Below are 14,966 nucleotides of genomic sequence, written 5' to 3' on the forward strand. Positions count from 1 at the left end.
CTCAGGTCAGTACTATTACTGACCTGAGTAAACACGGCACCATCTTTCCCCGGCGCGTGTCTGAGCTGTGATACCTGCTGTTTCCGACAGCAGGCTATCACAGCTTAGTGTGCAGGGACCGATCGTGGTGGTCCCCGCCGATTAACCCCTTAGAAGCCGCGTTCAATAGCGATCGCGGCTTCTTAGGGGTTAAGCTGCCATCGCCGGCCTGCTACACGATAGCGGGCCGTGATGGCTACTATGGCAACCAGAATCCTAACAATGGACTCTGGCTACGCCATCGACGGAAGCCTAGTGGGTCCCGACAAAATCAGGACCCACTATGCTTGCTGTCAGCGAACAGCTGACAGCTCTAATACACTGCACTACGCATGTAGTGCAGTGTATTAGAATAGCGATCAGAGCCTCCTGCCCTCATGTCCCCTAGTGGGACAAAGTAAAAAAAGTGTAAAAAAGTAAAAAAAAGTTGTGTAAAAATAAGAAAATAAAAGATTTAAAAGTAATAAAAGTAAAAGTCCCCCTTTTTCCCTTATCAGTTCTTTATTATTAATAAAAATATATAAATAAACAAATAAACTATACATAATTGGTATCGCCGCGTCCGTAACGACCTGAACTACAAAACGATGTCGTTATTTATCCCGCGCGGTGAACGCCGTAAGAGAAAATAATAATAAACCGTACCACAATCACAATTGTTTGGTCACTTCACCTCCCAAAAAATGGAATAAAAAGAGATCAAAAAGTCGCATGTACCTAAAAATGGTACTGATCGAAACTACAGTTCGTTACGCAAAAAATAAGTCCTCGCACGGCTTTCCTGATGGAAAAATAAAACAGTTATGGCTCTTAGAATAAGGGAACACAAAAAGTAAATTATACTTTACAAAATGTATTTTATTGTGCAAACGCCATAAGACATAAAATAAAACTATAAACATCTGGTATCGCCGTAATCGTATCGCCCCGCAGAATAAAGTGAATATGTCATTTATAGCGCACGGTGAACGCTGTAAAAAAAATTGAATAAAAAACAATAGTAAAATTGCTGTTTTTTTAGTCACCACGCCACCTAAAAATAGAATAAAAACTGATCAAAAAGCCGCATGCACCCCAAGAAAACTACAATGGATTCCTCAAGGGGTCTAGTTTCCAAAAAGGGGTCACTTTTGGGGGGTTTCCACTGTTTTAGCACCACAAGACCTCCTCAAACCGGATATGGTGCCTAATAAATTAAATTAAATTAATTAAATGTCACCTCTACTTTGCTCTAAATTCCTGTGAAACGCCTAAAGGGTTAATAAACTTTTTAAATGCTGTTGTGAATACTTTGAGGGGTCTAGTTTCTGAAATGGGGTGTTTGATAAGGGTGTCTAATATATGGGCCCCTCAAAGCAACTTCAGAACTGAGCTGGAAACTAAAAAATAAAATAAAAATGAGGCAATACTTCGCTTCTTACATTATACTGATAATGAGCCGTGCCCACCCCGAGATGACCCCAGTTTTGACCGTTTGTATAAACGGAGACCCCTATTAGACCGTTTCAGTGCCCGGTTTTCCCAGCATTCACCCCCGAGAAGTGTATTTCTATAGATGAATCCCTGGTACATTTGAAAGGGAGGCTTCAATTCCGCCAGTACCTGCCAGGTAAGAGGGCAAGGTATGGCGTGAAGATGTATAAGCTGTGCGAGAGTGCATCCGGGTATACCTACAAATTTAGGATATATGAAGGGAAGGACACCAGTTCTCAGCCCCCAGAATGCCCCCCCTTACTGGGAGTTAATACAAAAATTGTGTGGGATTTGGTGCACCCACTGCTGGACCAGGGTTACCACCTCTACCTGGATAATTTTTATACCAGCGTCCCACTCTTCAACTGCCTCGCTTCCAGAAGTCCTGCGGCATGCGGCACTGCTAGAAGAAACCTGAGAGGCCTCCCTACGACTCTGCTTGGGCAAACACTCAGAAGGGGTGAGAGCAGGGCAAAATCTAGCAGCAACATATTGTGTGTCAAGTACAAGACCAGGGAGATGCCACACCAGTACCCATGTACCTGTACGAGGTACCAGTACAGGGACCCCCAAACTAGACTGCATCCTGGACTACAATAGGTACATGGGAGGGGTGGACTTGTCAGATCAAGTCCTGAAGCCTTACAGTACTTCTGGAAGCGGGGCCACAGGCATCGTACCAGGGCAACACTTTTTAGGAGAAGTTCCCCAAACTGGCAAGAAGGGAAAAAGTCAAAAGAGGTGCAGAGTCTGCTATAAGAGGGGGATAAGGAAGGACACAATATATCAATGTGACGCGTGTCCCGAAAAACCAGAGCTCTGTATGAAAGAGTGTTTTCAAATTTATCATCCATCCCTTTATTTTTAATTTACCCCAGTTTTACTCGCTCTGATCCACTTCGCACAGCTTACCCCTCCTCATCTTTCCCCTCTGAGCCCTGCTGTGTGCTCAGGCAGCTGATAACAGCCACATGTAGGGTATTGCCGTACCCGGGAGAGCCAACATTACAGTTTATGGGGTGTAGGTCTCCGGTGGCACATGCTGGGCACAATATATCGGACACTGACATGGCATATATATAGAAAATTGCAAATCTCACTCTGCACCAACTGCTGCACATTATCTTTTACACTACACCTCTAGATGAATTCCTTAAGGGGTGTCGTTTTTAAAACGGGGTCACTTCTCGGGGGTTTCAACTGTACTGATACCTCAGGGGCTTCTGCACACACGACTTAGCACCAGAAAATTCCCAGTAGGCCACATGGTGGTCCTTTCCTTCTGAGCCCTCCCATGGGCCCAAACGGCAGTTTATCACCACAAATGGGGTATTGCCGCACTCAGGACAAATTGGGCAACAAAATGCGGTATTTTATTCCTTGTGAAAATAAGAAATTTTGAGCCAAAACTACCTCTTATTGGAAAAAATAAATTTTTTTTTAATTCACAGCCCAATTCAAATAAATTCTGTGAAAAAACTGTGGGGTCTAAATGGTCACAACACCCATAAATAAATTCTTTGAGGGGTGTAGTTTCCAAAATGGGGTGACTTCCATTGCTTTGATACCTTTGGGGCTCTGCAAATGCGACATGGCACCCGAAAACCAATCCAGCAAAATCTGGGCTCCAAAGAACACATAGCGCTCCTTTCCTTCTGAGGCCTCCCATGGGCCCAAACGGCAGTTTATCACCACAAATGGGGTATTGCCGCACTCAGGACAAATTGGGCAACAAATTGGGGTATTTTATTCCTTGTGAAAATAAGAAATTTTGAGCCAAAACTACCTCTTATTGGAAAAAAATTCATTTTTTTGAATTCACAGCCCAATTCAAATAAATTCTGTGAAAAAACTGTGGAGTCTAAATGGTCACAACACCCATAAATGAATTCCTTGAGGGGTGTAGTTTCCAAAATGGGGTCACTTCTGGTGGGTTTCCATTGCTTTGATACCTTTGGGGCTCTGCAAATGCGACATGGCACCCGAAAACCAATCCAGCAAAATCTGTGCTCCAAAGAACACATAGCGCTCCTTTCCTTCTAATACCTCCCATGGGCCCAAACGGCAGTTTATGGCCACAAATAGGGTATTGCCGCACTCAGGACAAATTGGGCAACAAAATGGGGCATTTTGTTCCCTGTGAAAATAAGAAATTCTGATCAAAAATGACATCTTATTGGAAAAATTGTCATTCTTTTAATTTCACAGCCCAATTCAAATACGCGCTGTGAAAAAACTACGGGGTCAAAATGGTAACAATAACCATAAATTAATTCCTTGAGGGGTGTAGTTTCCAAAATGGGGTCAGTTTTGGGGGATTCCTACTGTTTTGGCACCTCAACACCTCTCCAAACCTGGCATGCTGCCTAAAATATATGCTAATAAAAAAGCACCACCAAAATGCACTAGGTGCTTCTTTGCTTCTGGGGCTTGTGTTTTATTCCACGAGCGCACTAGAGCCACATGTGGGACATTTCTAAAAACTGAAGAATCTGGACAATACATATTTAGTAGTGTTTCTCTGGTAAAACCTTCTTTGTTACAGAAAAAAAATAGAATAAAATTGAAATTCAGAAATAAAAACGAAATTTGCAAATTTCACCTCCACTTTGCTTTAATTCCTGTGAAATGCCTGAAGGGTTAAAAAACTTTCTAAATGCTGTTTTGAATACTTTGAGGGGTCTAGTTTTTAAAATGGGGTGCTTTATGGGGGTTTCTAATACATAGGCCCCTCAAAGCCACTTCAGAACTGAACAGGTACCTTAAAAAAAAGGCTTTTGAAATTTTCTTAAGAATATGAGAAATTGCTGTTTAGGTTCTAAGCCTTGTAAAGTCCAAGAAAAATAAAATAATGTTCTAAAAACGATGCCAATCTAAAGTAGACATATGGGAAATGTGAACTAGTGACTATTGTGGGTGGTATAACCGTCTGTTTTTCAAGCAGATGCATTTAAATTCTGAAAAATGCTATTTTTTCTAAATTTTCTCTAAATTTTGCAATTTTTCTCAAATAAAGACTGAATATATCGACCAAATTTTACCACGAACATGAAGCCCAAAGTGTCACGAGAAAACAATCTCGGAATCGCTTGGATAGGTTTAAGCATTCCGACGTTATTACCACATAAAGTGAAATATGTCAGATTTGAAAAATGGGCTCTGAGCCTTAAGGCCCAAACTAGGCTGCGTCCTTAAGGGGTTAAAATCCTGCAGTGCCCACAAGGTCCCCCTGCTCAAGAAGACACATGTACAGGCCCGTCTGAAGTTTGCAAATGAACATCTGGATGATTCTGAGAGTGATTGGGAGAAGGTGCTGAGGTCAGATGAGACTAAAATTGAGCTCTTTGGCATTAACTCAACTCGCCGTGTTTGGAGGAAGAGAAATGCTGCCTATGACCCAAAGAACACCGTCCCCACTGTCAAGCATGGAGGTGGAAACGTTATGTTTTGGGGGTGTTTCTCTGCTAAGGGCACAGGACTACTTCACCGCATCAATGGGAGAATGGATGGAGCCATGTACCGTCAAATCCTGAGTGACAACCTCCTTCCCTCCACCAGGACATTAAAAATGGCTCGTGGCTGGGTCTTCCAGCACGACAATTACCCGAAACATACAGCCAAGGCAACAAAGGAGTGGCTCAAAAAGAAGCACATTAAGGTCATGGAGTGGCCTAGCCAGTCTCCAGACCTTAATCCCATAGAAAACTTATGGAGGGAGCTGAAGATCCGAGATGCCAAGCGACAGCCTCGAAATCTTAATGATTTACAGATCTGCAAAGAGGAGTGGGCCAAAATTCCATCTAACATGTGTGCAAACCTCATCGTCAACTACAAAAAACGTCTGACTGCTGTGCTTGCCAACAAGGGTTTTGCCACCAAGTATTAAGTCTTGTTTGCCAAAGGGATCAAATACTTATTTCTCTGTGCACAATGCAAATAAATATAGAATTTTGAAAATGTGATTTATTTTTATTTTTTTTATATAATCTATCTCTCATTGGTAAAATTAACCTAGCCTAAAAATTCTAGACTGTTCATGTCTTTGACAGTGGGCAAACTTACAAAATCAGCAAGGGATCAAATACTTATTTCCTTCACTGTAATGTAGTGGGAAACGAGAAAAAAAAAATATATGTGGAGTGGAATAGGAAAAAACAAAACAAAACAGCGGTTCCTCAATCTTTTGAATGGTTTTGTTTTTACGGCTTCACCATGCGGTAAAAACGGCATGTTAACTTTATTCTGCAGGTCAATACGATTATAGCGATACCAAATTTATATAGTTTTCTTTATGTTTTACTACTTTTACAAGGAAAAAAAACTGATGGTTAAAAATAAAAGTTGAGTTTTGTCGCTATATTCTGAGAGCTACAACTTTTTTATCTTTCCAGCCGATTCAGTGGTATGAGAGCTTATTTTTTGCGGGGCGAGCTGTAGTTTCTATTGTTACCATTTTGGGGTATATGACTCATTACTTTTACATTTTTTATGACGTTCACCGTGTGGACTGAATAATGATATATTGTAATAGTTCAGACTTTTACAGACGGGTTGATATCAGTTATGTTAGCTTTTCATTTTTTTTTACATTGTGCTGGAGGGAGAATGGGAAAAGGTTTTTTTTTTTAACTTTTAATTTTTTTTATTTAAAAAAACTCCTTTATTTTACAATTTTTTTACTGGTCTCCCTAGGGGACTTTAACCAGACTTTAATACTAATGTATTGCAGTATATCGTGATTCTGAGGCATGGCTTCATAGGAGTACAAAGATGGCGAACCTGGGGGCCTTCATCAGTCTGCCATGCCAACCAACGGCACCCCCCCCATCTCACCGCGGGGGGGCCGTTGGAACTTTACCCCCCCCCCCCCGTTTTTAGTCATTTAAATGGCACGGTCACTATTGACTGCAGCATTTAACGGGTTAAACAAGCGGGATCTCGCTCGTTACCCGGAAGTGTCGGCTGTAACATACAGCCGACACACTCGCTCTATGGAGCGGGCTCAGCCCGTGAGCTTGCTCCATACTCCGCCACCCGATGTGCACCGTATATATACGGCAGATGTTGGGAAGGGGTTAAGGGAAATTACCAAAGTCAAGATACACACCTCAAGCTCCTCTATTGTGGTGTTTTCCTCATGAACTTTTAGGTCATTTTGTGCATCATCTTCTGTTTGTTCTTGACCAGACACCAGCTCATGAAGATACTGCTGGTCAATCTTATCCAAAGCAGCTTTCAGGTCATTTCCTAATCCCTGCAAATAAAATATAATTGGTCAAATTTTTCCTAATGGACATCAAAAACAAAAGGTGGAATATGAAAGCAGGTAGATTAGTATTTTTCACCAAGTACCTTATTGACTTCCGGAGCTAGAATTTCTATCTTTCGTAAGCGCTGAAATGAGTCATAATCTGTTTCCCCAAATAGTCTGATGGGTTCCCCTCTCTCTCGAAGTCTTCGTATGACCTATAAAATAATAGACAGTTGTAGGATTGCCCTAGTTTAAGTAATACATGCAGATTTTGCCACAGATATCCCACGAAAACTCGAGCAAGAAAAATGGAGAACTCCGCCGCCTCTGAACATACCTTTATGCCATTGTTTTCCAAGCTTATAACTATGGGGGAACCCCTGAAAAATATTTCTACTCCCAGGGAACCCCTACTACCATTCCTACCTAAGGAGTAAAGAATTCCATATTCTGGCTGAGATGTGCTGCGCCAAGCATCTTTGAGCAAATTGAGATCAGTTTGCCATCGCTACTGTAAGGCAACGTTCACTACTCTACAATGCATTACAATTGCTCCTCTTCTCTTCCTATAGAGATAGAGACTCTGTAAACATTGCCTGTAAATTGCTGACAACCCTGGGAAACCAGGAGTAGAGTTTTAATTTTCTTCTGGCTGCACTCACATTTTACATGCATCATTCTTGTACAGAAGGTCAGTTTTTGGTTTAGTGTCCATAAAGGGGTTATCATAATCAATGCGGATAGGTGATAAAATATCTGATCGGTGGGTGTCAGACCGCTGGGATCCCCACCGATCACAAGAACGGGCTAACCTTGCCGTCCCTGTGATCCCCATATGAATGGAGCTGCCGAGAACTATCTTCAGCAGCCCCACAGAAATTAATGGAGCAGAGGTCGAGCACACGCAGTTCAGCTCCATTCATATCGGGCTCACAGGGACAGCAAGGGTACCTGTTCTCGTGATCGGTGGGGACCCCCACCGATCACATATTTATCACCTATCCAGTGGATAGGTGATAAAACCCCTTGAAGGACACTCCGCATATATTTGCCCCCCAAAAAATCCTGGCAACATTCTAGGATATGCTTATAAACTTTCTTTTGACATACAAACGTATATGACAGACGTACAACCCAAACAAACTGTGACTATAGCTTTACAAACATAATGTGTCGTTTCATAATAGTATATCAGATAAGGGCACTCGAGTTCATACAACTATTTTTAGGCCATGTTCTTTACTTTTTTGACCTGTGCGGTCAACATAAATGCATTTTCTTTTTTATTTAGTATGAAAAAAAAACCTGCTAAAAACTTAAAGGTAATGTGTTGCCAGAAAAACATGTTTTTTTTTTTTTAATTAAACATTTAGTGTGTGGGTGATTAAACATTGTTCAAATTTTTTTTATTTTTTTCACGAGTCAGGAAATATTATAAATTAATTCTAATTTAGAATATTTCCCATATCTGGTCACTAGATGGAGCTATTCCCAAAATTGCAGCATTGCAAAATTGGGTAAAAAGCCCTCGCTCTAGTGAGCTCTCAGCATCCCCCCCCTCCTTTATCCTGGCTAGTGCCGGGATAAACGAGGGGTTTGAACGGTGTAACCTCCTACACTGTGTGTCGCCATTTTTGGAGCTAACACACAGTGTAGTAGGTTTACATACAGTAGTAAACACACACAAACACACAAACACACAAAACCTCATCCATATGGCTGGGACTGTAATTTGATGCGGATTTTCATCCCTGAAAATCTGCAGCATTTCCATCCTGTGTGAACCCAACCTTAGGCTGGGTTCCTACGTAGAGTAAATGCTGAAGATTTTCCGCACCAGAATTCTGTGCGTAAAATCGGCAGCATTTACAGTGGCAGCAAAGTCCTTGAGATTTAGAAAATCTCATGCCCACGCTGCAGAAAAAAACGCAGCGTAAACGTTAAGAAATTGACCTGAGGTGCGGAAATTAAATCCGCAGCATGTCAATTTACGCTGCGTTCTCATTGCTTTTCTGTTGTGGGTTTGAATTTAATTAGGATGCAAAATCCACAACTGATAGTAAAGTGTTGCAATACCGCCGCAAAAATAGCAAGTAAGAAAGAAAAAAAATTATTGTTATACTTACCCAGAATTCCCGGCTTCTTCTCCAGTCTGGGCTCCTGGGATGACATTTAATACCATGTCACCGCTTCAGCTAATCACAGGCAGCAGCGGTCACATGGCCTACAACGTCATCTTAGGAGGCCGGACTATGCACATTAGAGAGGGAGTGGGTAAGTATAAAACTTTTATTTTTTTTCAGAGCTGCTTTCCGCAGCAGAAATCCCGCCCCAAAAACCGCACCACAAGATAGGCTGCGTGGTTTTTACGCAGCGCATCCGACCCGTGGGTACCGGCCTAAAGGTGACAACGAAGCACCAGTGTCTACTTCATTCACCTTTCCTGAAGGGCAATTTTAACCTTGTATAACAAAGACTCGAAGTAGATAAAGAAATGAGCTTATTAACCTAACAATAGGCCATGTCATAAATCTGCTTATACTTAAAAAAGTCCAAACCATTATTATAAGATCTAAAAACACCCAACTCTTCATACTGCTGTAAATGTATAATAAATTGCAGACATTATTTGCAACATTTCTATAATAAAATCAGTGTTTCTGTAAAAAGCAACAGTGGATAATATAAAAGAAATCAGCGATACCCCCCTTCCCCCATATTTTAGATACACGCGTCTACCAATCCCAACGTTCATGTGGGGGGAGGGGATGGGGTTGATAATTGCTGGTTGAAACATCATGCTGCCAGCAATTACCTAGTGTGTATGGAATGCTAAATAAACTAAAAACAATGGCATTTCTCTCGGGTCACCATTGTTTCAATTGCTCTGAAAAATATTGAGTGACTTCACCTGGTTTTATTAGAAATATATAATGGCGTTAGAAGTAGGGAATTTAATTGGAGAGAACAAATCATTTTACTCTGCGCTGTGTGTACGTTATTGCCAAAAGACAACATTTTTGAGCCCTCAGACTCCATTATAAGGGTCTTACTGACAGAGGCATCAACAATTTTACAGGATTTCTGATCCAACGTTAACCTATCGGATTACAATTCGGGATGATCGTGGATTGGGGTTTATTAACATTCAGTAATGATGAAGTGTGGAACTGAAATGCTTACGTTAAACTAGATCCATTATTAGTATAAGAAATAAAAATGTCTACAGGATTGGCAGCAAAGTGATTATAAGATGCCAATTCCAAATTAAACTCGCACTGGCGAATTGTAAACTCAGAAATGTGTAATTCTATACTACCCAGATTGTGCTGTAAAACTCTCAATGGTGTTTGGTAACAGCGTAAGCATTAAAAGTTTCAGAATTTGACTTTGGAAGCAGGAAAAACCCTCATTTTGCCATCTATTTCGTTTTGGACAATTGTGAATTTTTACAAGTGAGATAAAGCACTTGAAATTCACAGGTTATATATAGATTTTATAGAACAGTGATGGATACTCTAGTCAAGGGAAATATGGAGCTTATTAAAAGCAGAGATTTTCCAGAGCCATGTGGAATTCAAGCATCTGACAAACTAGCCACATTGTTATTGTCGGAGGGCGGTTATTAACCCCTTCCCGACATTTGCCGTACATGTACGTCATGGAAAGTACTGACTTCCCGCATCTTGCCGTACATGTACGCCAAATGTTTGGGACCGGCTCAGAAGCTGAGCCGGTGCCATCATCACCGGATCTCAGCTGTATCTTACAGCTGACATCCGGCTGTAACGGCGGGGACCGAAATTAGCTTCGATCCCCGCCATTAACCCCTTAAGTGCAGCGCTCAAACGCGATCGCTGCACTTAAGGTGTTTGCAGCTCATCGGAACCCCAGTAATGAAATTGCCGGGGTTCCGGTGGATGCAATGGCAACCGGAGGCCTAATACTAGCCTCCCGGTCTGCCTAGCACCGAAGCCGGTCAAGATCCGCCCGGCGGCGGAGCCTGATCGGCTTCCGTAGCTGCCGGCAAGATGGCGCCGGGTCAGGAGCTGATCCGGCGTCATTTCCGGGTTGGAAGTCAGCTGTACTGTACAGCTGACATCCACCTGTAACGGCAGGAACCGGAGCTAGCTCCGATCCCTGCCATTAACCCCTTCGATGCAGCAATCGAAAGCGATTGCTGCATCGAAGCGGTTACTAGCAGATCGCCAGCCCTGACAGGCAATCGGGACTGGCGACTGCTGTTATGGCAACAGGAGACACAATGGTCTCCTGCTCTGCCATTACGGAAGCCGATTTAGGCCCCGCCGGGAGGCGAAGCCTAATCGGCTTGCTGTCAGTGAATGACTGACAGATCTAATACATTGCACTACATAGGTAGTGCAATGTATTAGAAAAAAAATAAATCTGACCGTTGGAACTTCAAGTCCCCTAGTGGGACTTGAGAAAAAGTGTAAAAAAAGTATAAAAAAGTGTAAAAAAAAGTGCAAAAAATAAAAGTTTGAAAACAATAAAAGTTTCAAGTAATCAAATAAAACACAATCCCCCTTTTACTCTTATCAAGTCCTTTATTATTGAAAAATAATAATAAACCATATGTATTTGGTATCGCCACGACCGTAACGACCGGAGGTATCAAAATATTATATTATTTATTGCACGCGGTGAACAGCGTAAAAAAAACCGTAAAAAACATTACCAGAGTTTCTGTTTTTTGGTCACTTTGCCCTACAAATATTAGAATAAAAAGTGATCAAAAAGTTGCACGTATCCAAAAATGGTACCTATAAAAACTATAGCTCGTCCCGCAAAAAACAAGCCCTGATACACCTCCGTCGACAAAAAAATTAAAAAGTTATGGTTCTCACAACTTGGCGACAGAAAAAATACATTCTTTTTACAAAAGTAATTTTATTGTGAAAAAAGTTGTAAAACATAAAAAAGTGCTATAAATTAGGTATCGCCGGGATCGTACTGACCCACAGAATAAAGTTAACATGTAATTTATAACGCATGGTGAACGCTGTATAAAAAAAAAGACAAAAGCTGTGCCAGAATTGCGTTTTTTTGTTTACCTGGCATCCCAAAAAATAGGATAAAAGGTGATCAAAAAGTCGCATGTACCCCAAAATGGTACCAATAATAACTACAGCTCGTCCCGCAACAAACCAACCCTCATACCGCTACGTCTATGAAAAATAAAATTAGTTATGGCTCCAATAAGTCAGGAAATAAAAAAATATGCAGTTGTGCCCGAGGGGAACATTTCTTCTGTTTGAAGAGGCGATTTTTCAAGGACCTAAAATTAGGGAACCAGGAAAGGGAGGGCCCAAACATATCCGCTGGAAGCGACGGTGCCCGTATTATACCAGGACAACACTTTCCCAGCAAAATTCCCCAAACTACAAAGGCGCGGAGTGTGGACAAAAAGGGGGATAAGAAATGACACCATTTATCAGTGCGACACCGGCCTGTGCGGAAAGGATTGCTTCACAGTGTAATACACATCTATGGATCATTTTATTGGTTTTTTTTACCCCGTTATTATACCACCTGACTATGCCCCTTATATACTCCGCCCGGCTTACATATGCCCTACATTATAAACGGAAACACCAGTAAGACTCCAAACAAAACTACTACCAAGCAAAATCCACGCTCCAAAAGCCAAATGGCATTTCCTCCCATCTGAACCCTACAGCGTGCCCAAACAGCAGTTTCCTTCCACATATATGGCATCGTCATACCCGGGAGAACCCTTTTAGCAATTTTTGGGGTGTGTGTCTCCAGTGGCATAAGCTGGGAACGACATATTTGCCACTGAATGGCATATCTAGGGAAAAATATAAATTTTTAATTTGCACCATCCACAGCGCATTTATTAATGGAAAAGACCTGTGGGGTGAAAATGCTCTCTACACACCTTAATAAATGCCATGAGGGGTGCAGTTTCCATAATGGGGTCACTTCCCAGGGGTTTATTTTTATTATTTCACATCTGAGCCTCTGCAGTTGTGAACCAATACTTTGTAAATCGCCAAATTAGGCCTCAATTTTACATGGTACCCTTTCACTCCTGAGCCTGGTCGACTGTCCAGGCAAGAGATTAGGGCCACATGTAGGGTGTTTCTAAAACCAGGAAACCCAGCATAATAATTAGAGAGCTGTCTCGTTATGGTGGCACAAGCTGGGCACCACATATTGTCCACATATCTGTGGAAAAAATCCCATTTTCACTCTGCAACATCGAGTTCACACTAATTTCTACAAAACACCTGCAGGGTTAACATGCTCACTACACCCGTAGGTAAATGCATTGAGGGGTGTAGTTTCCAAAATGGGGTCACTTCTGGGGGGTTTCCACTGTTTTGGGCCCACAGGCGCCCAGAAACCCATCCAGAAACATCTGCACTCCAAATGGCGGTCCTTCCCTTCTGAGCCCTGCTGTGTGCCCAAACAGCAGTTTATGACCACATATGGGGTATTGCCGTACTCGGTAGAAATTGCTTTACAAATGTTGGGTTCTTTTTTTTTCCTTTATTTGTTGCGAAAATGAAAAAATTTGCGCTAAAGCTACGTCTTATTGAAGAAAAAGGATTGTTTTTATTTTCACTGCCCAATTCTAATAAATTCTATGAAACATCTGTGGGGTCAAAATGCTCACTACGCCCCTAGATGAATTCCTCAAGAGGTGTAGTTTCCTAAATGGTGTCACTTTTTGGGCGTTTTCATTGTTTTTTCCCCTCAGGGGCTTTGCAAATGTGACATGGCCGCCGCAAACCATTCCTGCTCAATGTGATCTCCAAAAGCCAAATAGCGCTCTTTCCCTTCTAAGCCAAGCCGTGTCTCCAAACAGCCGTTTATTACCACATGTGGGGCATTGTTTTACTCGGGAGAAATTGCTTTACAAATTTTGTGGTGCTTTTTCTCCTTCAGTCCTTGTGGAAATGAGTAAAAATAAGCTAAACCTACATTTTCTTTGAAAAAATGTTGATTTTTATTTTCAGGGCCTACTTCCAATAATTTCTGCAAAAAACCTGTTGGGTCAAAACGCTCACTATACCCCTAGATAATTTCCCCAATGGGCGTAGTTTCCAAAATGGGGTCACCTGTGGGGGGTTTCCACTGTTTTGTCCCCTCAGGGGCTTTGTAAATGTGACATGGCCTCCACAAACCATTCCTGCTAAACTTGAGCTCCAAAAGCCAAATAGCGCTCTTTCCCTTCTCAGCCTCGCCGTGTCTCCAAACAACCGGTTATTACCACATGTGGGGTATTGTTTTACTCGGGAGAAATTGCTTTACAAATTTTACGGTGCTTTTTCTCCTTTAGTCTTTGTGAAAATGAGAAAAAAAATCGCTAAACCTACATTTTCTTTGAAGAAATGTTGATTTTAATTTTCACGGCCTACTTCTAATAATTTCTGTAAAAAAGCTGTGCGGTCAAAATGCTCACTGTACCCCTAGATAATTTCCTTGAGGTGTGTAGTTTCCCAGATGGGGTCACTTTTGGGGGATTTTGACTGTTTTGGCACCGCAAGAGCCCTTCAAACCTGACATGGTGCCTAAAATTTATTCTAACAAAAATAAGGCCCGAAAATCCACCAGGTGCTCCTTTGCTTCTGAGGCCGGTGCTTCAGTCCAGTAGCACGCTACGGCCACATGTGGGATATTTCCTAAAACTGCAGAAACTGGGCAACAAATATTGAGTTGCATTTCTCTGGTAAAACCTTCTGTGTTATAAAAAAAAAATTGTACTAAAAATTTATTTCTGCAAAAAAATATGAACTTTGTAAAATTCACCTCTACATTGCTTTAACCCCTTCCCGCTCCTTGACGTACTATTACGTCATGGCAGCTGTATAGTTCGCGCTCCATGCCGTAATAGTACGTCTCGGGAGTAACGGCCGTTTCGGCCGTCCTCCCGACACATACAGGAGCTGTGACGCTGCTGTCTCGTTCAGCAGCTGTCACAGCTCCTACAGCGGGGACCGATCGCTGTGTCCCCGCTGATTAACCCCTTAAAAGCCGCGTTCTATAGAGATCGCGGCTTTTTAGGGGTTAAGCTGCCATCGCCGGCCTGCTACGCGATAGCGGCCGGCGATGGTGACTATGGCAACCGGACACCAAACAATGGCGTCCGGCTATGCCATAGACGGAAGCCTAGTGGGTCCTGACAACGTCAGGACCCACTATGCTTGCTGTC

The 14,966-nt window shown here is 42.1% G+C and overlaps 1 protein-coding gene across 2 annotated transcripts in view; it reads right to left on the reverse strand.

The window, feature by feature from the left end:
• The window catches only part of PRPF18 (pre-mRNA processing factor 18), a 58,101-nt gene that overhangs the window by 17,767 nt on the left and 25,368 nt on the right, over positions 1-14,966 (reverse strand). For both annotated transcript variants that reach the window (XM_075857393.1, XM_075857394.1), the window contains 2 exons: positions 6,865-6,978; positions 6,620-6,766 (listed from right to left, as the gene is read on the reverse strand). In XM_075857393.1, the coding sequence (XP_075713508.1) occupies positions 6,620-6,766; positions 6,865-6,978 (261 nt within the window). The remainder of the gene's footprint in view (positions 1-6,619; positions 6,767-6,864; positions 6,979-14,966) is intronic.

This window comes from Rhinoderma darwinii, chromosome 3, assembly GCF_050947455.1.
Source record: "Rhinoderma darwinii isolate aRhiDar2 chromosome 3, aRhiDar2.hap1, whole genome shotgun sequence".
In the NCBI taxonomy this organism is placed as follows: domain Eukaryota; kingdom Metazoa; phylum Chordata; class Amphibia; order Anura; family Rhinodermatidae; genus Rhinoderma; species Rhinoderma darwinii.